Raw genomic sequence first — 25,367 nt, forward strand, 5'->3', positions numbered from 1 at the left:
ATTTTTCAAAAAGTAGCTTTATTGTTTTGTTTTTACTTCTTAAACCTTTGGTCCTTTGGAGACTTATTTTAATGTGAAGGATGGAGGCAGGGACCCAAACTTTCCAATTGGCTTGTTAATTCAGTTGTCCCCAAACCCTATCTTAATTGTGTATTTAGAATTAATATTTGAATAACTCACCTTTCTTCCTGGATTTTTATGTTTCTCCTTCTCATACCTGTAGTTGAGCCTTTACCTGTACTTCTCTTTCCCATCATCTGATGCCCTGGCCTTCGAATGTAATGTGTTCTAGGATTCAAAACAGCCTGTTTCTCCTTTCCTTGCCCTCCCTTTTCTCTCTTCCCTTCTTCTTCTTAACTCTTTTCTTTTTTAAAAAAATTGTTTTTATGGGCATGGGTATTTTGCATACATATATATCTGTGCACCATATGTGTGCCTGGTGACCTCAGAGGTCAGAAGAAAGTGTCAGACCCTCTGAGACTGGAGTTACAGATGGTTGCAAGCTGCCGTGTAGGTGCTGGGAATTGAACCTGGGTCTTCTGGAAGTCCTTTTGATCACTGAAACATCTCTCCAGCCCTTTATTAAAACAAACAGACAAAATAAAACTTTATTATTAAAAGCTTCAAATAAAAAATATCATACACATACCTGGTGCACACCTTAATCCCAGCACCTGAGGGGCAGAGGCAGAAGGATCTCTAAGTTTGAGGACAGCCTGGTCTACATCGTGAGCTTCAGGACAGCCAGAGTGATGTAGAGAGAGCCCACTTCAAACAAACAAACAATTATACACCATAATTAATCAAACCCAAAGACTCTAGAGATCAGTGAACTTCTGTACCATTAGAGTAGCCATGTGGAACAGAAGCTGTGGAAAGTTGGATCTTATACTTTCATATCAAATAATTGTTATTTACTTAGTCACCACCAAAAATGAAAAATCCATGACAGAGATAGAATTTTCAAAACAAGTAGGTTTATAATGCTGCTCGTCACCTTCATCCCTCCCTCCCTCCCTTGCTCATCTCTTCTTTCCTGTGTCCTTCAGAACGCCTCTGCACAGATGCTCACACATTCAAAGGACAAGCAGTCAGGACCTCAGTGATGGGCTCCAGCACTGAGCTGTCCCCTGAGCTCATCACACCGGCCTTTCCCTTGCACCCTAGATGGATGACATTGGCATGGTGCTGTCCAGGGTGCTAACCCTGGCTCTGCCTCATCAGTGGGACAGAGAAGGGGCCTAAAGGGAGGGGCCGAGCAGAGGACCTTGTCCCTGAAGTCTCCTAGGACTAGAGATGCTCCTGGCTAATCTGAAAGCTCTGTGGCTTGAGATTTGGCCTCTATTGCATATCCACATGTATCCGGGTACCGTCAGCCTGGCCATGCTGCTGAACCAGCATGAGAAGCCCAGTTACCAGAGCCTCAGAGGATGGTTCTGGACAAGGCTGTCACGGAAGGATCCAGGCCAAGGAAAGGTGGTTCTAGGCCTCCCAATGAGCTTTTCAGTCCAAAGCAGTATTTATGACAGGTAGAACACAGTAGTCTGTGATTCCAACTGAGCTTGGGGATGGGAAGGGAAGCCTCTGGGAAACCTCACACCCAGTCTGAGAGTGGTGGCTGGGATCTCGGGGTCCAGGACACCCACAGCTCAAGATTCTGTGTCTAGTCCTCGACTAACCCCATTTCAGCCACACGGACTCAGTCCCATGGCGGGAGACTTGTCTGGGGTAAGCCAGCACATGACTGGGAAGGGCCAGGGCTGAAGGCAGGAATCAGGGCATGGAGCAGAGAGAGGATGGGACAGGCAGACCCTGTATGTCAAATACAAGCTAGGATACACGTGTACAAGACTGACAGCAAATCTTGGTCATCTTGGATGGTCAGCAGAATTCTCTCTAAAACCACCCCAGACTCAGAAGCCTGGCTGCTGCTTCCAACTGTCTGCACAGAGGAGTCATAAGTGACCCTGACCTCTGCTACAACGGACAATGTGAAAATGTGTGTTCTGTGCTCAGTGTACCCTATACCTGGGCCCCAGCTTTAGAACCTGCTTTTGGGACGTCTGTCTTACCTGAAAGCCAGGCCTGCTGACCCTGGACAGGAATCAGGGGTGGCTTGGTCTAGGTTGATCTTGGCAGTGGGGCTGTCCTGTGATTCTCAGGATGCTGAACTGCTTGCAGAAAGTGGAACAGAATATCGAGGTGCATAGCCAGGCACACCTTTAATCCCAGCACTCAGGAGGCAGAGGCAGGTGGATCTCTGTGAGTTTGAGGCCAGCCTGGTCCACAGAGCAAGTTCCAGGATAGCCAGGGCTACACAGAGAAACACAAGACAACAAACAATATGGAGGTGCAGCTAGGTAAGAGCTAGGCAGTCTCTGTCCGGTCCCTTTGAGCTCCTGGTTGACCACATACTATGTATGGACAGACTCTTCACTCTGTATTTTCTGAGGAATCTAGAGCAAGGTCTTTCTCTCTTGGTCTCAGTTTCCCCATCTGTACCCTGAAGAGATGAGGAGGTCAAGGACTGGTAGGAGTGTGAACTAACCTCCCAAAGTATTGAATGACTAAATGTCGAAGGCAATAAGGAAAAGAAGGTGGATTCTCCTTAGTGCCCTGTGGATGGGACCACTAGGCTTTGGGTCAAGCTAGTCCATTTATGTCCTCAACTGGGCACGCTAAGGTTAACCACTGGAGTCCACACCTGGAAAAGCAGATTTGCACTCTCTGTGGGTGGCAGCGGACCAAGCAGGTGCTTTGGGCCCTGGGGTGCTGGGAGATGCTGCACTGAACATGCGCAGCAGTGAAGGTGGCCTAGCAGAAGCCCTTTGCCGAGGGCCTAAGATCTCTGCAATGCCTTCTACACCCATTCACATGGCTGCACGCTCATGAGTCCACTCAGTGCCCTGACCCAGTTCTGACTGCCCTCTGGGTTCCTAGCCTGAACAGCAGCTCCAGTGTAGTTAGCACTCTAGATGAGTGCTTCTAGAAAAGAATCCATATTCCCCACAGAGGCCGAGGAAGGGCCAGAAGCCACACTGATGATGTGGCGTAGCCCTGCAGCCATGCTTCCCTGAGCCCCATCCCTGTACCAGACTCTGGGCCCTCTGGGCATAGGATTCATCTGCAGCTCTCCAGCTCTCCAGTGGGCTCTCTGTACCCACTCTAAGACCACCAGTTCAGCAGCATTCCCTAGGAGACAACCCTGACAATCTGTCCCGCAGCAGCTAGTGTCCCACGGATGTCCAAGGCCTGGAAGTATGGAGGACTCACTAATCCTTATGGGAGCTGGAAGGAACAGATCCAATCTTTGGACCCAAGAGTCAGCACCAGCATCATGCCTGGCCAGAGGCTCTACCTCCCTCTTTGCTCAGGCTCTTATCCTAGAGACAGGCCACAGTGACCACAGTGAGAGCTGCTCCTGCAATGCGCATACCCTGCCAGGAGGTGTGCTCAGCACAGCAGAATCCAGGATGGTACCCTGTAGGAGGCCCTGACTCAGAGCCGGGTCCAGAAGTGTGGGGAGATGGGCAGACCCAGTGGGATTCTGGGACATGCCAGGCCCCTTCCCTGCACCAGCCCCGGTTGCTGCTGTGTGTGTGTGCCTTTGATGAATAAGAGATGAGGAAGCTAATTAATTATGGCTTAATATGAACCAAAATTGGGCAGAGGGACTCGGGGTGGGGTTCCTCAGAGGTTCAGAGCTGATGACGGCAGGTCGGGAACCCAAGATGGAGGATGGCAGGAAGCTCCGATAGGAACAGAGGTGTGGATGATCCAAGAGGGGGCTGTCTAAACTCTCCAGTCCTCTGTTTCTTGTCTGGAAAAAATACGTAGTGGTGTTGCCATCACACAACCAATAGCACCGTGCACTTAGCAGGCCTGGCACAGAGTTCTCTCGGGCCTTGGGCACAATGCCACCTTCTGTGGTGAGAGCAGATGGCCCCCAGCTCCCTGGCACTGAGAGCTCATCCCCAGCCACCCCCTCAGGTTGGTGGCCTTGGCACGCTCAGGCAGCAGGTGCAGTCATACAGTCCGACCTTCTCCCTTCTTTCCTGGTTCCTCCTTGTACTGTCCCAGACTGGCCCGGAGCATGCGTAGTGGAAACCAACTCCCATTATTTCTTCCTTCCTTCCTAGAGCACCAACAGCCTGAGGGTGTGTGGGTGTCCTACAAGGATGCCCCAAGAGGGCTTATACCCGTAAGCTCGTGACCACCTTCCAAGAGTGTACTACATCCCCGTCGGCTTTGGCTGGCCCCACGCTGGATTCTAAGTGGACCTCGAGATTTGAGTCATCCCTGTAATCACTGGTAGGATCCCACCCAGTTCTCTCAGGGGACAGAAGAGGCAGACAAAGAAGGGACAGCAAACTGACCACACCCCAAAGCATTAATGTCTGCTTTATCCACATGCAAAGAGCTGGGCCGAGGCCACACCGCCGGATAGGGCACTTTCATGCCACATACACGTCACTGAGCTGAGTCTGAGGCCAGGGGAGGAAGAGACAGTGTTGGGCACTGCAGTGTCAGATCTCACTATAGGAGGCAGTACCTGGGCAAGCTACTCCTGGGGCAGCAATTCAGACAGACCTCCAGCCTGGCCCTGCAAGCCCAGCCCAGGTAGGACATGACTGATACAGTCAACGCTCTGGGGAGAGCTGTCTTCAGACTCCACATCCTCTTCTGAGCCGCAGGACCATCTGTGCACAAGGCTGGGAGAATTCACATCTCCCAGTCCAAATGCACCCATCAGCTCAGCCCTGCTGGTGCTTCCCGGAAAGCAGTCCCTGTAGACTTCATGAACAGGACAGTGAGTGGCTCGCTTCCCCAGCTGGGCCTCTGACTCTTCCCCGCCGGGATCAACTAGGCCTGTTGGTGTATCTTAACCAGGCTTCAGCCCCTATAAGCCCTCTATCAGCCCTTCGATAGCTGTCAGCTGTCCTCTCTCCCTCCTCCGTGGGGCCCTGGGTGGTGCTGGTGCTGTGTGTGCCTGGGGAAGGGCTCTGTTCCTCAAATTGCCCAGTACCTGCCCACATCCTGATAAATATGCCTCTCAAACCTCCCACACCCCCTGCCTAAGAAGAGAGCCATGTCCTCCTGGGGGCAGCATGGCCAGCGTCCAGCTCCCTTTGCTCCCTACCTGATCCCCTTCAGAGCTGGCCAACACCTTAGCCTGCATACAGGTGTCCCGCAGACTCAGCCTCTAGAGAGGAGCGCCAAAAGTGCTGACTGGAATGGGTATACAGACCGCAGAAAAACCGCCGAAGACTATGGATGCCCACTTCACACTACAGAGCTCAGCTCTGCTGCCACTGCACAGACCTGTGGGCAGAGAGGCGGTGTCCAGACTTCAGCCCAACGCACCCGGAAACGGCCATCTTTAACCTCTAGAGAGCTGTGGCACCGGAAGCCTCTGTGGTAGCAATGGCTCCCCTTTTCTTCCCATTCCTATTCCATGCCCCAGCAATGGAAGGAGAGGTCACAATTAGCTCTCTACTGGGCAGCTTGGCCATCAATGATAATAGTCAGCACGGAAATGTCCTCTCCACGCCTCTGCGCATTGTCCTCAGAGTTTCAGCCATGTCACATGAGATGAGGTGGTCTTTAAGGAGAGTTCGGTTCCTGGTTTGGGCACTGCTGTATTCAAGGATGCTAGAAGGAAGGTGTTGGTCTAGATGATAGGCCATGGCCTTCTGCTGGCTCTTTGAGGTTGGCCTTGGGCTATCCACCTGTCATTGGGTGTCAAACTTCCCATGGGGTGGGGGGCACAAGAATCTACTGAGCCACTTAAGGAGCCAACCTGGTGGCACTCAGTGACCAGTAGCCAATGAAGAAGTGGATGTGAGGCTGTGAGAGCCCATCTCGGCCCCTCCCCGTCTCCCGGGTGACTGGAAACGGAACCCACTTTTCAGTGGCCTGAAAAGCCAAGACTGGGACAAGGGCCACAGGGTGGCATTAAGCTAGCCGGAGGCCTGTTTTCTGCAGGCACCTCAGTGGTCTCCACCCCTGAAGGCTATGTCACACTTGGTGTTTGCTTTCCCTAATGAGGAAGGCAGACCAGGAGCCTACCCAGCTCTCTGGCTGGGTTATGTGCAGGACAGACACAGACAATGGCCTGGCAGCCAGCTGAAGCCCCCCACCCCACTCCAGTGCACTTAAGAACTCCAGGTAGAGTACCCAAGCACGAATGGGAGACGGTGTGTGTGTGTGTGTGTGTGTGTGTGTGTGTGCGTGTGTGTGCACGCGTGCGCGCGCATAGGGTACTATTAGGATTATTGGCTTTTATGTTGGTCTGGCTTGATGAAGGGTGGGTCCAGGGGAGTCTTCAGACTCCGTAATTTCCATTGCAAAAAGGAAAGAGATAGGGGCCTGTGTAGAGGCAGGGCCAGACAAGGCCTGAGTATCCTCCCTGAGACAGGAAAGTGGAGAGGGCTACAAAGCTGGGAAGGGAGCACTACTGAACTATTAAACCCTTGCCTCTCAATTTTCTTACCGAGTCTCCGAGGATAGTCCTCAAGCAAAGGGCTTTAAGGGACAAGCAGAAGGCAGGCCACGCAAACGCCTGCTGCGGCACCCCGATGCCCACTCCCTCCGGGCCCCGGCCAGGCTGTGCTGCCACGCCCTCGAGCCCGCGCCCACGGCCGGTTCCGGGACGCGGTGCCGGCGGCTGCCTGCAGGGGCCGCCGCCTCTTCAGGAATGCGCCGCCTTTGTCTGGGACCGCGCGTGGCCCGTGCACCGGGTGGCTGAGCGCCTCCTGCCACCTGGACCGCGCGCCGGGCACCCTGGCCTCCCCTCCTGCCGCCCGCCGGCTGGTCCCGCATCCGGTGGCCACCGGTCCGCGCCCGCGCCGCGCGCCCAGGTGAGCGCCCCGCCCGGCGCCAGGCCCCGCCCCTGCCCCGCCCCGCCCGAGCTGGCGGGGAGACCAGGCGGGTTCCGCGCGTCAAACCACATGATCCCATAAAACATTCATCCGCTCCCGGGCCCGCGCTGCGAGCGCCCCGCCAGTCCGCGCCACCGCCCTCGCCCTGCGCGCCCGCAGCCCGAGAGCCCTACCCGGCCCGGTAGAGCGGAGCGCCCGAGCCTTGTCCCGCGGCCGGGCCGGGACCGGGCCGGAGCGGCGGCGCCTGGATGCGGACCCGGCCGCGCGCAGACGGGCGCCCGCCCCGAATCCGCTTCCAGTGCCCGACGCGCCCCGCTCGACCCCGAAGATGAAGAGGGCGTCCTCCGGAGGTGAGTGTCCGCGCCGCCCCGGAGCCGGGCTGCGGCGGGGCGGCGGGGAGGCGGGGAGGCGCAGGGTTTCGGCTGGCGCTACCGTTGCCGGGGACGGGTCGCCGGTCACTCCCGAGGGCCACCGCAGTGCCACGCCGCGCGCTGGCCGCCAGCTACTGGGCCCCGGGAGGGCGGAGCCCGCGGCAGCCGCAAAAGTTGCGGCTTTGCGGGAAAGTTGACAGCGACGGCGGGGCCAGGAATGGAGGGGTCGGAGGTTCCAGATGTTGGACCAGGGCAGGGTGGAGACTGAGGGTTGGAAGGGCGGGGTCCCACCTGCGAGCGCACAGGCCGCGAATGGGTTAATGAGCGAGGTTGGCTGAAACGTGGCCGCTGGACCGAGATAGGGTATTTTTGTCTGCCCAGCGGACCCTGCTCAGAAGAAGCTGTTTCTTTGGGGTCAAACGGAATAGGGATGAATAGGGCTTGGCAGAGGGCGTGGGGGGACAGGTAGCGAGGAGGACACGCGCGCAGAGCAATGCCTTCTCCTCCCAGGCATCGCTTCTCCGGAGGGCTCCATTGAGGGGCGTTGGTGCTCCAAACACCCCCTCCCTGGCAGCCCTGTGGGATTCCCTCCTCCCGTCTGGGTGCGAAGTCCCCGCAGTAGGGGCGAGGGAGGATGGGCTTCGTGTAGGCTGGGCATGCCTTACCTGGAGAATCTGGAGTGAACACGTTGCCTTCCCCGGTGCCCACCCTAGCTACCCTGCTGCTATGCACGGTGCCGCAGGCTGCACACACGTTTCTTTGCACGTGTCTACGTGGGCTACATACAGCCTTGCACACCTCCAGCGCGCACTCACACCAAATCTGCCCTAGTGTGCACATGCCAAAACACTGTGGGTGCACACACACAGACCCTCAGGGCGCATATCCCTGGCCTCACGCTTGCCTACACGCCTATGGTCGCACATGCACTGCTGCGATCTTCACGCTTAGCGCATGCTGGGGCCCCTTAGTAGGACCCCACTCACGTGAGACATGCTCCGGTTTTGAGTAGGGAGGCTGTGGGCAGCTGGACCCACGGACAGAGGGGCGAGTCCCGGAGTCCCCTTCACACTGCTCGGGTCTGTGTGTGCAAGAATGTGTCTAGATCATGGTGTGCATGATCACGAGTGTCCGTAAGCCTATCTTCATGTCTCAGTTTGCCTCCGGGTGTAGGTGTCCCTGTGTCCCCAGGAGGGCTGTGGCTGTGCCCTGCCCAAGTCTGGTCCAAAAGCCTCGGGAATGTGTTTAGGGGTTTTGCACAGTGTCCCCAGCCCACGCCTCGAGGTGCAGAGGCGGCCAGCCACTCCCCCACCAGCCAGGGTTGGGGCAGTGGTGGCCTGAAACGGGCTGGAGTCTACCTGGGCAGGGGAGATCTGTTTCCGAGCTTGCGGTCACCACCATGATAAAGGGCTCCAACCCTGGGCACACTTGCTTGCCTCTGCAGTTTCACTAGCTAGGGCATCCAACCCAGCATGGCCTCTGAGAGGCCCTGCCTTCAGCACATTAGCTATTCCATCTGATGACCTTCCGGTGGTGAGCTGCTCTGTGGAGCTCACCTAGCTCAGGTGTGGGGTGGGCTAACTACTGGCCACTCCCCTCATGAAGCCCCAGGCTTATCTTCCCGTCTCTCACCCTGCATTTTCTCTTGTCCTACCCCAGCCCAGGGGCAGAAAATGTGCCTCTGTGGGAGGACCTCGGGCAGGTGTGGGCCCACTTGGCAAAGGGGAGCTCACCTAGCCCGCTGCTGTGTTTTCTTAAAGAGCTCCCAGTCTCAGCCTTCCTCATCTGCGACTAGGCCAGTCATCTGGGGCTGTTGGTCACACTTCTGAGACATGCCCAGTGGGGCGAGCCCAAATTTCCTGAGGAACTGGCTCTGTTTGTCTTATTTTTTTTCATACAATTTGTTTTGATTATGTTCTTTCCTCTCGCTCAGCTCCTCCCAGATCCTCCTCCCAAACAACCAACTTCATGTTCTCCCGTTTTCAAATAAACAAAACAAAGAAAAACACCAAAAAAAAAATACCCCCAAAAATGAAAATCAAAATAGACAAACTAAAGAAACAAAGAAAGAAAATCAGTAAGAAGGAAAAAAAAATAAACCTGAACAAAACAAAGGCACACAAAGAGGCCAGGTTTGTGTCGGCCAGTTTCTCCTGGGCATGGTGCCTGTCCTGGATTGCGACAGGGACTCGCTGTGGCCCCGGCTGGCTGGGTTCTCTCTGTGTGGAACAGAGGTCCTTGATCTCAGAGATCTGCCTGAGTGCTTGGATTAATGGCATGTGCCTCCATGCTCGGCTCCCAAGTAGTTCTTATTGTTTTGTTTTGCAGCAGGTGTAACCACAAAGCCTAGGCTGGCCCTATGCTTGGAATCATGCCTCAGCTTCCAGAGTATTGGAATTACCTATGTAAGCCACCAAACCTTGCTTCCCTAGGAGTTTTGGCCCCCAGCATTTCTGCTTTAAAATTCCCCAAATACGTTTTTTTTTTTTCGACTCCTAGTCAACAGGGGTTTTCCTGGGACTCCTGCCAATTTAGTCCCCTCCTTCCTCCTGGAAGGTGTGTTGGGGTACTAAGGGGGTGGTGAGCAGTGAGAGGGATGGTGCTGAGCCTTAGGCTCTGCCCTGTACCAGTGGGGCCCTGGTAGCCCTGCCGAGTCTGTTTCCTTCAGGTGGGATGCATCTTCTGTGGTTACAGATGTGTTGGTGGGGGTCATCTAGCATGAGGAGGAGGACCCCCTCAGGGCTGGCCTAGGGCCCCAGAAGGTGGTCACTAGCCTGTTATCTAAGGCCAAGGCTGACTCTTTGGCTGTGAAGAGGCCCAGGTTTGTTGCTGTTGTTTGTTGCAAGTGGTGAGTTGTCTGTGAGGAGCAGGGTTTGTGGGATCATGCCTCCCTCATAGGCCTGGCTTCTAGCATCCATCGCTTGCCAGCCTCCTGGCACCATGCCTTCCTTTGGAGAGAAGGGGTCCAGCTGGGAGAGGAGGGATCTAGCTGGGGGAGGAGGCAGAGGGAGCCCTTCTGCAATCGTGGGCCTAGGGCCCAGAGAGTCTCCCAGGAACCTCAGGCTGTGCATTCAGGAAAAAGGACAGGAGGAGGAAGGTGTGTGTGTGTGTGTGTGTGTGTGTGTGTGTGTGTGTGTGTGTGTTTGCAGGGACCTGACCCTGCCATACAGTTACCAATGCTCCTGGCACCAGGTTATGCCTGGTTAGTGAAGTTCATGCTGCCCTGCTCCCATTCTGTGAGTCCTGATTTCCAACCCAAAGGCAGGGCTGCCTGGGCAGCCAGCCATCCAGGGCCTGGACCCTCAGATCTGTAGGCGCTGGGGTGGCAGTTGTGCGTGTCTCTTCAGGGCCTGGTACCGCCTGCACCCTTCAGCATGCCTGCCCTGTGGCCTGGCTACACCCAGCCAAGGTCACCTGTGCCATCCACGTGGCCAAATCCCAGATGCTGCATTTGCTCACCACCCTCCATTGCTCAGCCACTCATTTGTGGCCTGCAGATCCTACTCTGATCAGACGATGAAGGGGGTGCCTACCTCATGAACTCCAGGGTTAAAGTCTTAAGGGGCAGTCATCAATGTAGAGGGGACATACCCTCCATCCCCCTGCCTGTCCCCAGAGTGTGTGGGCCTGCTAGGTCCTGGCACACCCGGTGTTCAGTACTGCCGTTTCTTCTTTTGTCACTGTATTTTAAACACTTTGCACATTGGGAACTATTCTTGTGAATCTTGCTTAACTGGTGAGTGTGGAACCCCTTCCCGAGAAGGCACCAAAATGTACTTGTTTAAACCCGCTTTGGCCTTCTGCATTACCTTTAGCCATGCAGCTCTCCCCATACATCCTCACAAATCCTCAGTAAAGGGCCTCAGGGCCAGATGTGTGCCCCTCTCTACACACTTGGGCCAACTTCCAGCCAGGGCCTAATTGTGCCCTGCCCTGTCCCCAAACCATCTGAGTCTTTTCATACACATCAGGTGGGTGACATGGTAAGTGGACCAGGATTCCAGCTGTAAGAAGGGCCAGCTGAACAGATGGCCCTTTGGGGCCACCTCTCCCCAGCCCTGTTCCCATAGCTCCTGGGTACCATGTCTGCTGTGGAGGATTGGAGGCTGAGGTGACTGGAGTGTCCCCATAGTCTTCTCCCGGGGCAGCTGGACCCAGAAAGTGGAGTCAAGAAGCAAGGGCTGTTGGCACAGCTTCCCAAGTGTCCTTGGGAAGATGCCGAGCAGACAAAGCCAGCCTCCCTGTGTTGACCCAGGTGGCCCAGGCAGCACCCTGACATATGGAGGCTGGCAGAGGTGGGATGGAGAAGTGTCAGGAGCTGGTCCAGCTTCAGTGGGAGCAGCTGCCCAGGGGTATTCCTTGACCCCCCTGGAAACTGGAATTGGAGTTCCACAGAATGTTGCTGGATTTCTTTTTCTTTTTTCTTTTTTTTTTTTGAGGGGTGGGGGTTGAGACAGGGTTTCTCTGTGCAGCCCTGGCCATCCTGGAACTCACTCTGTAGACAAGGCTGGCCTCAAACTCAGAGATCTGCCTGCCTCTGCCTCCTGAGTCCTGGCACTAAGGTGCGTGCCACCACTGCCTGGCTGTTGCTGGATTTCAAACAAAGGTTTTACAGTCAAATTTGGGGTGGGCAGGGTTAAGCTGCTGGTGCAGCGCCTTTCCCACGGGGCATCTTGGGGCCTTGGTTTCACAGGGGGCAGGCATCTCCAAACTATGCAACAGACTCCATGGCCTGGTGTACTCAAGAAGCCATTTTGGGAAATAGTAATGGGGTTCCTTGCAGGGGTGGAGGGGTCAGGGGGTGGGCAGGCCATCCCACACCAAACTACACCCATGGGGCACCTGGTGGATGGAGGGACAGGTTTCTCCTGGCATTGTAAGGCAATGTGCAAATTTAACCTTTGCATTTATGACTCTATTTCTTTGCAGCAAATGTCACGGGAAATGTCAGGCAAAGGCTGAAGCTGGGTGAGGGGCCCACTGAGGTAGAGGGTGGGGCTGAACATGTTAGAGTATCCAGGGTCTCAAACCAGCGTGAGGCTCTAGGGTGCTCACTGCCTCCTGGGAGCCCTCTCAGATTGTCCCTGATCTGCCTGCAATCCTCTGTCCTATGACCTCAATCTGTCCTAGCTTTTGTGACCTTGTGAAGATGTTGGCTTTCTTCACCCTCCTGCCAGGCCCCAGATGGGGCCAGCTTGGGAACCTGACAGAAGTTCCCCCTCCCCTGAGTCCAGGCAGCCGTAAGATCATATCGTACCGGCGTGCTGTGTGACCTTGGGCCTCACCACCCTTTGCTGGTCACTGGAGATGGAGATGTCATCTGTAGTCCGAGGCTGTTTACGTGAGGGTTTTTTTTTTTTTCCCCAGCTTAGTGTCCTGAAGACCAGGAAAACACAGAGTCCTCCTCAATATATAGGGTTCTGTTCTCTAGGGGAGATGGTGGGGAGCCAGGCATGGTAACGGTGGCACTGGCTTGTAGTATCTGTCACTGGCAGCTGGGCCAGGAGCAAGCCCTGTGCACTGTATGTACACAGGGAACACGGATGGAGAGCAGAAAAGAAGAGCCTTCTAAGAACCCACAGCTCCTACCCCTACCCCACGTCGTGTCCAGCTCAACCTGGCCTGGCAGTACTTAATGAACAGGAACTGCCTCCCTGCCAAGTTCCAGGCTAGTGCGGCTGGCCAGAGGTCTTTAATTCCCAAGACGACTCAGCCTGCACATGCCTGAGCCAGCTAGGCTGCTCCTTAGGGTCACCAGCTTGAGCATCTCCCAGGTGATGCGGGGTAGACAGGCACCCGGGCGCTGCTCACACTAGTGAGGCCACTCATCTTGCTGAGACCCAGCTGCCTCCCAACTGATACCACAGTTCCCCAGCTGTGTTCCTCTGAGCCTCTCCGGTCCCCCAAATTCAGCCAGATGGTTTCATAGCCTCTGCATCCATTGTCCAAGCCCAGCGACCGTGTCTCCCCTTCTCACCCCCGAAGAAAGTCCATTCTGACCTCCTGCTATCCCCTTCTAGCCCTCACTGCAAACCCATCTCAGAACCTCCCTCCCCCCTCCCCCCTTGGAGGGCGCCCATAGGCATAGATGCCCTCCATTCCACCCCAGGCTCTCTGCCTGTCCTGTCGTCCTCCCCTTAGCTTCTGAGCCTGAAGTCCCCCTGGTGGCGCCTTGCTCATTTGCTCTCCAGGTGGGCTAGAAGATCTTGTGTCGGAGCCGTTCCTCCCACCTCTCATGGGTTCCAGTGTCTCTCCATCTCCACACCCTCCAAGCAGCCCCACCCTGGCATGCAGGTTTAGGGGGCATGGGCAGTGGGCAGCCACACCAGCAGATACCTGCAGAGGGAGTCCAGGAGGCTGCTGGGTATCAGCGAAGAGGAACATTCTCCCCAGTCACCTACTCACCCCTGTGTGGTCTGGGAAACACCCAGGCTGCAGGTGAGGGCTCCAGGAACCCAAAGGCGGATGCTGGCTCTTGAGCCTCCCTGTTGGCATGTGGATAGCATGAAGGTGGATCTGCTGGCGAGAGCCAGCTGGCCACAGAGAGCTTGATTTGGCCATGCTGGCCAGTTCCTGCTCATCCGGATGATGGACTCCTCCCAACAGGCTGCAGTACTCATACTTCCAGCACAGACCACAGGAGCCAGCTGTGGAAACTGAGGCATTGGAGCCTTTGGTGGAAAACAGAGAACCCAATTCCTGTACTTTCTCTGGTTTGTGTTCAGTCCTGCCTACCTCTGCCCTAACTGCAGACAGAAGATGGGATTAGAAGTGCGGGCCCCCTGAGCTCCCTTATCACAAGCCTCCGTGTAGCACTGAGGAGGAGCCCATGTCTGGAGTTACCCCAGCAGCCTTTCTGCCAACAGTGTCTTTGCCAGTTGTCTTGAGGGGAGTAATGCTCTCACTCAGTGGATGAGAGGGTGTGGTAGTACCCTCTCATGGATGAGAGGATGGGGTACCCTGGCTCTGGGGAGGCCCAGCAGCTGGGGATGCAGAAAGGAAGTTAGGACCTCTGCCAGGGCTGGGGTACCTCCACACCCTTGAGAAACGTGAGGTGCAGCTTGACCCCTGGGCAGGAACCTGGCCTTGGAAACTTGGCTGACTTGGGAATTTGGACACCTTTGTCCCTCCATTCAGTTTGCAGGACTGCTAGATGGGCTGCTTGTACTCCTTCTTGGTCCTTGGAGGAAATCCAGGCAGTGGACCCCATAACTGTGGCTGGGAACAATTATATAGAAAGACAGGGCAGCTGTTGTCCTGGCCCTGGCCAGCCTCCAGAGCAGCAGTCCAGAGAGGGCAGCAGGCCAGCCCAAGGCCTCCCAGCGTGTGCCACTTCTGCCTCCACACTGCCCCGCTCAGGGTCTCCCTTCCACGGAGCTCTGTCACACACCCCTGACAGGTGCTCATTCTTCATCTGCCCTGGCTGAGATGTATCCCGTGCCCCCATCCTCAGAGAGTACAGCGTAGGCTGGTGTCCCCACCCCATGATGGTGGCACGGGAGCCTGGCAGAGCTAACCTCTCGGGTCCCTCTGAGGGTTGTAGACACAACCTCCAGCATTGTCTGAGGAAGTAGCAGGACTGTTGGTGGTCCCCACAGAGAGTGTCCCTTGCCTACCTGCATGGCTCTGGGCATGCCTGGTCCTCTGGGTGTGCCTGGCCCTGCCCTTCATAAAGCTGATGGGAATGAAGGTGCCTGCACTGTGAGGAGGTTGGGCTGTGGGGATGGTAGACTCCCATTGCAGAGGGCCTCAGGTGATGCTGGCCTCTCCCTCCTTTCTTTCAGCAAAGTCTTCCTGGTTACACACCAGCCCTGGGCAGTAAAGACCTTGAGTCTTTGTAACATCTCTTCTCCTCAAGTCATCTAGGTTTCAAAGAGATGTCCTCAAATTTCAAGAGAAAGGGGTAGTGTGGGTGTCAACAGTGGGATAAGGACCCTGAGGCCTGTCCTCTGTGTGAGGTTCCTCCCTTCCTGGTGAAACTGGAGCTGTGGCCAAGGGGAGGGGGCCTGGCTGCTGTGGTGTCAGAGGAGATGTTCCCCTGCTCCACGGGAGGCAGGAGTGCCAGGGCAGGCTGGCCTTTGGGCAAGGGGAGAGAGGAGACAGGGGAGGAACCCAGTGCAGAGCCCCAGCAGGACGCCCTCACGGCTCTGTGTGTTCTGCGGCCTGACACGTGGTCTCTGCACACTGGGCCATGTCCAGGCTGTCTTTCATCTCCCTGCCTCGGCCCCAATTTATGTCAGGCAGAGGCTGACACGAGGACAGGTGTGACAAGTGTCTGGCTTCCTGTTCGAAAATTGGCAAAAGAAAAACTCTTCCCATAAAGATATTCCATCTACATACCTCCTGGATGTCAGTAGAGAGCCTATCACAGCCGAGACAGATGGTGGCCCTAATGCACTTCATCCTTCACCTGCTGCTGGAGTCACAGCCTGGCTACGAGGTGGTTCAAGGTGGCTCGAAGTCGATGGATGGGTGGTGGGGCATCAGACCGCTCAGAGCCCTCCCTAACACTGAAGGCTACTCCATTCCCACCCCTCCCATAGGGCCTCAGTCACATCCGGCAACTCCACACTCCCCTGCCCTCCCAAGACAGCTACCCAGACCCAAAGCCGCAGATGACTTCCCAGGGATCCCCAGGCCCTCAGGTCACAAGACTATCTCGATCAGCTGTGATAACAGCCCAGGGAAGGCAGGGTTTCCTTCTGTGATGGCAAGTAGAGAAAAAGAGGCTCTCAGCCCAGGGCCTGCTTTCCTGCCAGGTTATGGGTGTTCATTGTCCATGCCTTGCCTGGGAACATTTGTGGTAAAGACCTGCTCTGGCCTAGCTGATGCCCTGGACCCTAGTGCCCCTTGTATAGAGCTTGTGGGCACTGATCCCAGAAGAGGGTCTCACATGTGGGAAGGTGGGCAGGGGTGATGAAGGAGTGAGAAGGGTCCAGCTCCTTAAAGTGATGGGTGGGGCTCAGGGGAGAAGAGGCTCCCTGAGGCCTTGGGCCTGGGAACAAGGGGGACATGCTTGAACAAAGGCCTGCAGGAGTAAGGGAAGAGCAGGACAGGGTGTTCTCCACAGGGTGAGGACATTTTCTCAGAGAGAGGCAGTGTGCTGCTGGCAGTTCTGAACTGGTGGGCTGCACATTATTTTGCCCAGCCAAGTACACCTGCCCTGCATGAGCCAGGTGTGAACCTCATGAGATTTGCTGATCTCTATTTCCAGATGAAAGAATAAATTCAGAGGTTGGGAACTCCACCTGAGCCCCCTGAACCCAATGCAAGTGAATCCAAGGCTCTCAGAACCTGATAGGCTCAGGGCTGCGCTGTGGTGTGCAGGGATCTCAGAGCACAGGGCTGCTGGTTTATTTATCCTCTGCCTGTTCTGGCGTCAACACAAGACCAAACAGAACAAGCCAGAAACACTTTGGATCTTGCCAGATCGTACTTGTGTCTGAAAACCTGAAGAGAACCCTCCAAAGTTTTGAGAGGGAGGTTGTACTAGCTCATACCGCCGTAACAAAATACCGTGAATTGGGCATCACAAATAGCAGAGATTAATTTTCTCTCGGATCTAGAGGCTAGGACTGCAAGATCAGAGCGCCAACACAGTCGGGTGCTAGTGAGCTGCTTGTTCCTGACTGGCAGATGGTTCTCTTGCTGTAGGAAATGGCCTCTCTTGGGTTTCTTCTAGGCCACGAATCCATCTCAAAGCCTCCCCCTGAAGAGCTTATCCAACCCTAACCATCTCCCACCAACCTCCTTCAAATACATTCATATCAGGGGTAGGGTTTGCTGGTAACACGCCTAAAGCTCCAGCATTTGGGGGACAAGGTACAAAGATCAAGAGTTCCAGGCTGGGGATATAGGCTTGCCTCAGCAGTTACGGGCACAAGCTGCCCTTCCAGAGGACTTCCATGTTTGGTTCCCAGCACCCAGCACCCACATGTATCTGATAACCTTCTGTAACTCTGGTTCTAGGAGCTAGGATGCCCTCTTCTGGCCGCACCCACATGGTATACCCATACACAAACATTTTGAAAGGGAAAATAAAATAGTCCCAAGCTATTCTAGGCTTTCGCCTCACACAGGTCACATAATCCCCAGGTGAGGCGCCACTCAGGCCATTCATGGCTGTCACTATCAGGCCTCAAAAAAACGTGGCCCCATTCTGTTCCCTTCCTGGAGCCCAATGCAAGAGGGTCCCTAGAGAGCCTAGGCCTCTGGTGCTCTCAAAATGAATGAATGCATGAACGAATGCAATAATAAATAAAATCACACTGAGGATTGGGACTTTGGGCATATGTTTTGGGTGGAAACTGAGCATAGTAGCTCATGCTGTACTCCCACTACATGGAAGGCTGAGGCAGGGAATCCTTATGAGTTTGTGGTGGTGGGGAGGGACAGTACAAACATCCATCTGTAACGGAAGCAAGGCCACTCTTGAGGCACGCTCAGAGCCTCAGCACTTGTATGCACGAGCCTCCCCCAACCAGGAAAGGACCAGTGCCTCATCAGGCCTGGGCATCCCCGGGGAATGCCGTCTCTACAGGCACACAAAGGCTGCCACTTGCCTATAGGGAGCATGTAATTGCATGTGACAAACACACACAGAGCTCCTACTGTATGCTTGTCACTAGGCATGGTTCGGCCCCCATGGTGCACACAGCCCAGTGACAGAAACAGGCTGCAGAGAGACTGGCTAGGCAAGCCACTTGAAGCCTGTGGGTCCAATGGGAACCCTGGCGCCGAGGGCCTCTGGGGTGTGTCTCACAGGTGTATCGCCCTGGGAGCAGCTCTCCTGCCTCACAGATAAGAAACCCAGGCTCCTGGGGCATTACTGATGACTGAACTGGCCCGTGTAGCTAGATTTCAGGCTGACACAGCTTCACTGTTGCCTTCCAGATCCTTAAGGGTCACATGGGAGAGATGAGTGCAGTCAGACCTGAACCTAAGTCCCAACACCTACTGGTCAAGTCATGACCTGCTGCAGCCACCCAAAACAGCTGAGGAGTGGGTGGGGCCTGGTTGGAGGGGGAAGCTGTCTGGCCTGTTGGATCAAGGTTTGAAATAGGACTTCCCAAGAACAGGTGCTGGTGTAGGACCTGGTTACTGGGCCTCCATGTGTCAGAATAGAAAGCCGAGGCTCTCTAGGGACCCTCTTGCACTGGGCTTTGGGGAGGGGAAAGAATGGGGTCATGTTTTGTGGAATCATTAAGACTATGACCAGAAAAAAGGTAAGTGCTTTTTGAAGCTTGTGCTATGAGTGGCCTGAGTGGTGCCCAAAATGGACATGGGGTGTGACCTGTGTGAGGTGAAAGTCTGGCTCCCAGATCCCCAAGAATCACATGGAGAGATGGATGCAGCTAGATCTGCGAGTGGCCTCTGGCACTGCTGGCCATGCTATGGTCACTGGAGAGGGCCTCAATAGGGCTTCGGGTCTGTTAGAGAGGGGCCTTCCCTGCCCTGCTCTTTCCTCAGCTCAAAAGGAGTGTGGTTCCTTGCCTAGGAGTGGGAACTCTTCCCCTTTCTTTTGAGACGGGGTCTCTTACCAAACCCAGAGCCCTAATTTGTCTGGTCTGGCTGACTGGTGAGCTCCAGGCATTCTCCTGCCCCTGTCTTCCCAGAACTGGAATTACAGGTTGATGCTACCATGTCTGGCTATTCTGTGGGTGCTCGGCTTTCTAACCCAGGTCCTCACATTTGCACAGTGGGCACTTTATCATCGGAGCTTTGCACATTTTAGAGGTGTGAGTAGGGGCAGCGGAAAAGGCACACCGAGTGGCTGAGCTGACCCCTCTTGCACCCTGGACGTAGGTGCTGCCCAGGAGTGAGGTTAGAGGTACCTGGTCTCCCTGGCTTCACAGCCCCATGGCCATAGCACCCTAAATGCATCAGCAGCAGGATGTAGCCAAAATACAGTGACCTCCTTTTCTGTATGAGGCAGTAGTGCCTAGCTTCCATCCGTGCAGGTGAGAAGCCGCCAACAATTTCCATTCCAAATTGATTTCAAATAAGCAAGCATTATCACAAACAATCATATAGGAATAATTTTATCACTCGTTAATAAAAGAGCAATTACTTATTCACATTGCCCCTGCCTGTGTGCCATGGGCTTTGTCGCAGGTTGGGGCTCTGAGAAATAGAGATGCTGAGGCCCAGGGGTTACAGTCCTGCCCCCAGTACAAGATGGCCCTTGTCCTGCCTCCCCACCCACCACGACAGCCTGAGACTGGAGCCCGAATGGAGAGGTAGCACTGTGACAGTGAGAAGAAAGTGGCAAGTGTGAAGAGTCTAGGTAGGGGCTGGTCAGGTTGATAGAAGCGGAGCTCAGTGCTTGTGGAGGGACATCTGGGTTGGCCAAGGGAGAGGGACCGCAGGGCTGGACCTTTGAGCATCCCTCCATAATGAAGAATGTAGAGCGGGCCAGAAACCAAGGTGCATTCCCGGCCACCCTCGGCTGAGCAGGCCCCGCACCAGTGAACAGCTTGTCCCTGCTCAGGATGCGGGCGCTCTACTTTTCAGCCCACGTTCGACTCGGAAGGCTCCGTGTCCTCTTCTCTTTCATGTGCCCTTCATTTTTCCTCAGGTTACGGTTGTCTGTGGAATGTTTGTTTCTCCTCTTGCCCCATCTCATAGGAGAGCAAGCTCATTGTCTCTCTTTCATTTTCATCTGGGGCCCCATCCTAGACCCTTGTCTCTCCTTTCATGGGATGCATGTTAACATCCGTGAGTGTATGTGTTTGTTTTGGCTGAGGGTAGGTACAGTGAAGGGCCGTCTGAGCCCTTCCATGCTTGCAAGTGTGTTCAAGCTGGACTGGCTGGGCCCAGAATTCCATATTTTGAAAGCATTTCTTCTGAATCTTGCAGCATTGCCATTACCTGGCACACAGTATGCTCTGGTGAGCCTTACTGCTACCTTGGCATTGCTTACACCAGCTTTTCCTTCTGGAATCTCTTGGTCCCCAGGAGCCTGGAGTTTGCCATGAATGCCCAGTGAGGTTCCTTGGCCCTAAGAAAGTTTCTGGTATCCTCTCTTGGATATTTTTTATCCTCCATTTTCTGTTTTCTCTTCATAGAATTGCCCTAAAAGACATTTGACCTATATTTGCCCATTGAATCTCATTCAGTTTTTCTTTTTGTTTTTCTTTATGGAAGATTTTTCTTGACCTTGTTTTCCAACCCTTCTATTGATTCTTTTAATTTTAGCAATTCTATTTTTAATTTCTAGACACTCTTTCTGGTTCTCTGGTGACTCCTTGGGGCATGGCACCCTGTTCTTGTTTTAAATCCACTTCTATCCCTGAGTGGGCTAATTAGAATTTCCCCCTAATTTCTGACCCTCCATCTGCCACCTCTTACATTCCTTTGTGGTCTGCTCTGGTGCCTTTTTTACACACTGATAATTGCTGGTCACCCTTTCAGGGGAAGTAGGATAGGGTTCTGCTGAGATGGGGCATGTCAGCTGGCAGGTTCTGAGCCTTTAAGTAGGAGCTTCCCTGGGCTTCCCCATATGCAAAGGTGGAGACCCTTTCTTTCACGTTTCTCTACTCCACAGGGCATGCTGCTTGGTCACTATCATTCTGGGGAGGAGTGAACACGTGTCTGTATATAACTCACTGAGTCTACTGTGTGCTGATGGTTGGGTAGAACAGGAAGAACAATGGTTCCTGATGATAAGGCAGCGGCAGCTAGGGTTGCCCGAGCTTGTGGAAGGCTGTGCAGGCTCCCTGCAGCAGGACAGCAAGCCTGCTAAGATGACTCTAGAGAAGGCAGGAAGGACACGGCTCCAAGTGTGTTTTGGGAACAGCCTAGCTGCCCGCTCTCCTTCAATACAGGCACAGAGCAGGGACAGCAGTCCGGCCAAGCCAGAGTGCCTTTGTGACTGCTACAGCAAAGGGTCCTGTGTTGATCTGTGCCTCGCCATCTCCAACTCCTCACCTGAATCACAGTGAGCAAGGTCGGACAAAGAGGATGGCTATATCAGTCTTGGATGTCAAGCCACAGGCTAACTTCTAGGGAGGTAGGACATTAGCCCAGCTCAGACCTGGCTAGGGATGCTTCAGTGGGGGCTTCAAGGCTACAGGCAGCACTGGGTCCTGGAAAGGTGGTGCTGACTCAGCATGATGCTCACATTGCTGGGGTGGTGACAGGCTCAGGGGGCCTGGCCTCTTCTCCAGCTACTCTAAAAGTTGGAATTTATATTTGAGCCTCATTCTCAGCCAGCCCAAGGAAGAGGGCTTGAACCAAGCCTTGAACCAAGAGTGAGGTGCTATATGGGACCCAGGAGGCCACAGTAGCTGTCCATTCCTGCCCTGTGGTCCTTGGGCTTGGGTACAGTTGCAGGGATCCTGGAGCCCAAGTGTGCCTTGTCCCCTGGCCTCACTGGTACCCAACTGGGGTTTTGCCTCAAGGCCTTTATGTAGGGCATAGGAGTAATGGTCACCTACTCATTGTGCAATGGGGTGTCTTGGTCATTGTTCTATTGCTGTGAAGAGACACCTGGGCTGAGGCAACTTGTATAAAAGAAAGCATTTAATTGGGTGCTTGCTTTCAGTTTCAGAGGCTTAGTCTATTATCATCATGACAGGGGGCATGGCAGCAGCCAGGCATGGTGCTGGAGAGTAGCTGAGAGCTCTATCCTGATCCCCAAGTAGAGAGTAAGTGACTGCACCTGGCATGGGCTTTTGAAACCTCAAAGCCTACCCCCAGTTGACATACTTCCTCCAACAAGGCCACACCTAATCCTTCTAATCGTTTCAAACAGTGCCATGCACTAAGCATTCAAATATATAAGTCCATAGACCTATTCTTACTCAAACTGCCACATGGGAGTTGTACCACAAGGAGGTCATGAAACTCCCAGGAGTGAGCTGTCCAGGAATGCTCCCTTCTTCCTCTGTCCTGCCCTGCTATTGAGCCTCCTGTGAGGCTGGAGTTGTGTCTGCAATGACAGTGCCTCCGATGACAGTGCCTCCCTAGGAAACAGCTGCTGATCAAAGATAGCCTTGAATGGCCTCAAGCCTCTGATGCCGGAATAGAACCTCCTTACTGGGCTGTGATTTCCTGCCTTTGTGTGAAGATGGCTGCTCTCCACGTGTGCTCCAAGCTTGCCTCAGGCTGTTTTCTAGCCAAGTGCTTTGCTTATGCTTGGTATAGTGCTGATAGTGTTGATGATGGGTGGTAAAGATGGTGGTGGTGATAATGGAATCAGTAGTAACTTCTACAGTTTAGATCCTGAATATCCCAAAGAGGTTCTGAAGACCTAGCCTCTGTCCATGGTAATATTGGGAAGTGGCAAAAATCTGTAGAAGGTTGTACCTAGGAAAGGAAAGTTAAGTTACTGAGTATGTGCCCTTAAAGGCACATAAAACCACATCCCCTCTCTTTCTTTCTCTTTTTGTTTCTCTTTGCTGTTTCTTCTGCCATGTTCTTGCCCTGGGCCCAAACTTCTAAAACTGTGAGCCAACATGAGCCTTACCTCCCCAAAACGTTGACTCAGATTTTGCCACAGTGACAGAAAGCTGACTAACGTAACACGCAACACTGTGACCGTGATAACGATGGTGTGGTAATGACAGTGATGGTTGCGGCACAGTAATCATGGTGATCTCGACGGCAGTGATGCCAGTGACAGTAACGGAGGATGACGGTGATGACCATAGTGATGGTGGTGGTGCTGATGGTGACAGTGATGTTGGTGATGACAGTGGTGACGATGGAGATGCTAACATTGGTCTCAGTTTGTGACCCTGGGATGGCTCTGCATGAGTAGCTGGTTCTGGGGTCATCGGAAGTGGTCCAGACCTTCCTTTTTGTCAAGAAGTAGTACCTTCTCCTTTCCTGGGCATTCTCACACACAATAAATCCCTTTTTCTTAATTGTAAACGCCAAGGCTAGACTCTTGACATCTTGGGAAGGTTATCAGTGCTGACTTGCTCATGGTTATCAGTCATGACTTGCTCGTGCTTTCATTCCTACCCAGTCCACTGGACCTGGCCGGAGCTTCTGAGGCAGTTTACAGCAGAGAACCCTGCAGACATCCTGGAGGTGGTTATACTGGCGTAGCAGAGCCATCATGCCAGCAGGCCCCCATCTGAGCAGATCCACTACCACACACAAACCCACCTCCCTTAGGTTTGCTCTCTCTCTAGTGCCATTAGCCTTCCTTCCCAGTTGGGAACTGACCCCTACTGCTTCCTCCTGATTCCTTCCTTAAAAACAGTTTTGGTCTTTTGCTTTGTTTGTTCTTTTTTTTTAAAAGTTTTTGGAAAAAAAAATGAAGTGTATGAGTGCTTTGCCTACGTGTGTAGGTGTGAACTGTGCGCGTCTCATGCCCTCAGAGATCAGAAGAAGGGACGAGATCCTCAGGAACTAGATTTAAATGAGCTGCTACGTGAGTGCTGGGGACCAAAGTGGCCCCTCTACAAGGGCAGCCACCTGTCCCGCCCCTGTTTGTTTGTTCTCAAGACAGGGTGGCCTTGAACTTATTATGTAGCCAAAGCTGGCCTTGAACTCCTGATCTTCCTGCCTCCACCTCCCAATTGCAAGACTAAGTGGTCCCTACTCCACCCAGCTTGTTTGGAGGGTTTTGAGACAAGGTCTTGCTATGATTTGACCTTGAACTCATAGTCTTCCTGTCTCGGCTTCCCTGTTTGATTTCCAAATTGTACTCTACTGTGCATGCTTATTTCCATGCCTCCTGACAGTGTTCCTAGCAGGATACTTGATTTTTCCGTAACCCGGACAGGATTTCAGTATTCACTACTCCCTTTTCACACAACTTCCAACCCCCTCCCCCAAATGCTGACGGTGCTCACTGTTCCTCAGAGCTAGCCCTGCACTGAGAGGTCAGACCACTGCGCCCAGCCCACCCAGCCATGCGGGCTCGGCAGGATGATTGCTCCTCTCTGACCCTTAGTCGGGAGGCTGAACGGCCTTGGCAAGACCCTGTGAGTGTGAAGACAGCAGCGCCCCGCACAGCAGGCGTTCCGTCACAAAGCGGGTCAGCAGACTTCCGGTAAGAAGGCCCCAGCACCGTGGGCCACACCATGTGTTGTGCCAGCGTCACTGCGCTGAAAGCGGCCCTGGATCGTGGGTGAACATATAGATTTGGCCGCATGCCAAACAAACAACAGGAAAAAAGAACCACCCCAGCTGTAACAGCCAGCTCTTGGGCCAGGTCATCCAGGGCCCCTCAGCTTTCCTTCCAGCTCCGTGGACTCAGTGCTCTGGCCTCTGAGGGGGATTCCGCCAGGAACATGTAGATGGAGAGGATTGCATTCTCCCTCTTGGATCCTTTGTTCCCCATTGGCACTCCCTGCCTGTCCTGCCGCTGCTACTGCCTCCATGACAGAGGTCTCAGGAGGCTAGGTGGCCCAGCTTAGGAGGTGTGCTCGCTCTTCATTAATCGGCCATCTCTAGCAGGGTCCTGCCTGCCTGGTTTTGTCCTGAGGACTGACCCACAGTCAGTGGGTCCCAGAGGGTAGATGCCAGAGGGTGCAAGCTGATGATGGCCTCGAGACCTGCACTGCTGATGGTTTTTTTAATAGCAAAATAAGTTCAGCCTGGGTAGTGGCCACCTGCCTGCTTGTGGGATCGTGTTTTACACATGGGGAGGTGTCGCCTGCCTCCTCCCACTGCAGGGAAAGAAGACCCTCCGCTAGCCCCCTCATACCAACCCATTTCTGCCTGTGCCCAAGGGACACTGGCTTCTGTGATTCCTTCATCCTGTTTTGCATTCTGCTTGTACTAACAACACATGGCTGTACCTGCCTCTCCCCACCCCCACCGCCGCCATTGCTTGTCCCTAGTATACGTTCTTATCTCTAGTCGAGGCCAAGCACCCCAAGTTCTGTACTTACCCCACGTATTATCGTTCAGAGCGAGATCAACAGCAGATTCAGGGAGAGGGTGGGTGACCCAGAGCTCGGTCCGGGATAGTCTGGGATACTTGTCCCAGAAATAGATATGAGACACAAATGGTAGAATCCAATACCATAGACCCTGCAGGTCAAGCACTCCATCCAGGACGGTATCAGGATGGGTAAGAGGGAAGAGGGGCATGTGTGTGGCAGTCCTGAGGCTTAGGCCATGGCCTAAGGAGGTCTCCTTCACAGGATGCCTG

At 54.2% G+C, this 25,367-nt stretch overlaps 1 protein-coding gene and 1 long non-coding RNA gene across 2 annotated transcripts in view; one reads left to right on the forward strand and one right to left on the reverse strand.

Annotated features, from left to right (window-relative positions):
• LOC132648490 (uncharacterized) lies at window positions 1–9,073 on the reverse strand. Its single transcript, XR_009586869.1, has 3 exons — window positions 8,986–9,073; window positions 2,073–2,313; window positions 1–577 (listed from the first exon to the last, which is right to left on the reverse strand). It is a non-coding gene; the product is annotated as an uncharacterized LOC132648490 (long non-coding RNA).
• The window catches only part of Rtn4r (reticulon 4 receptor), a 25,098-nt gene continuing 6,798 nt past the window's right edge, over window positions 7,068–25,367 (forward strand). The window contains exon 1 of the mRNA XM_021626203.2: window positions 7,068–7,231. Within this exon, the coding sequence (XP_021481878.1) occupies window positions 7,210–7,231 (22 nt within the window). The 5' untranslated portion in view covers window positions 7,068–7,209. The remainder of the gene's footprint in view (window positions 7,232–25,367) is intronic.

Source organism: Meriones unguiculatus, chromosome 17 (genome assembly GCF_030254825.1).
Source record: "Meriones unguiculatus strain TT.TT164.6M chromosome 17, Bangor_MerUng_6.1, whole genome shotgun sequence".
NCBI classification, from domain to species: domain Eukaryota; kingdom Metazoa; phylum Chordata; class Mammalia; order Rodentia; family Muridae; genus Meriones; species Meriones unguiculatus.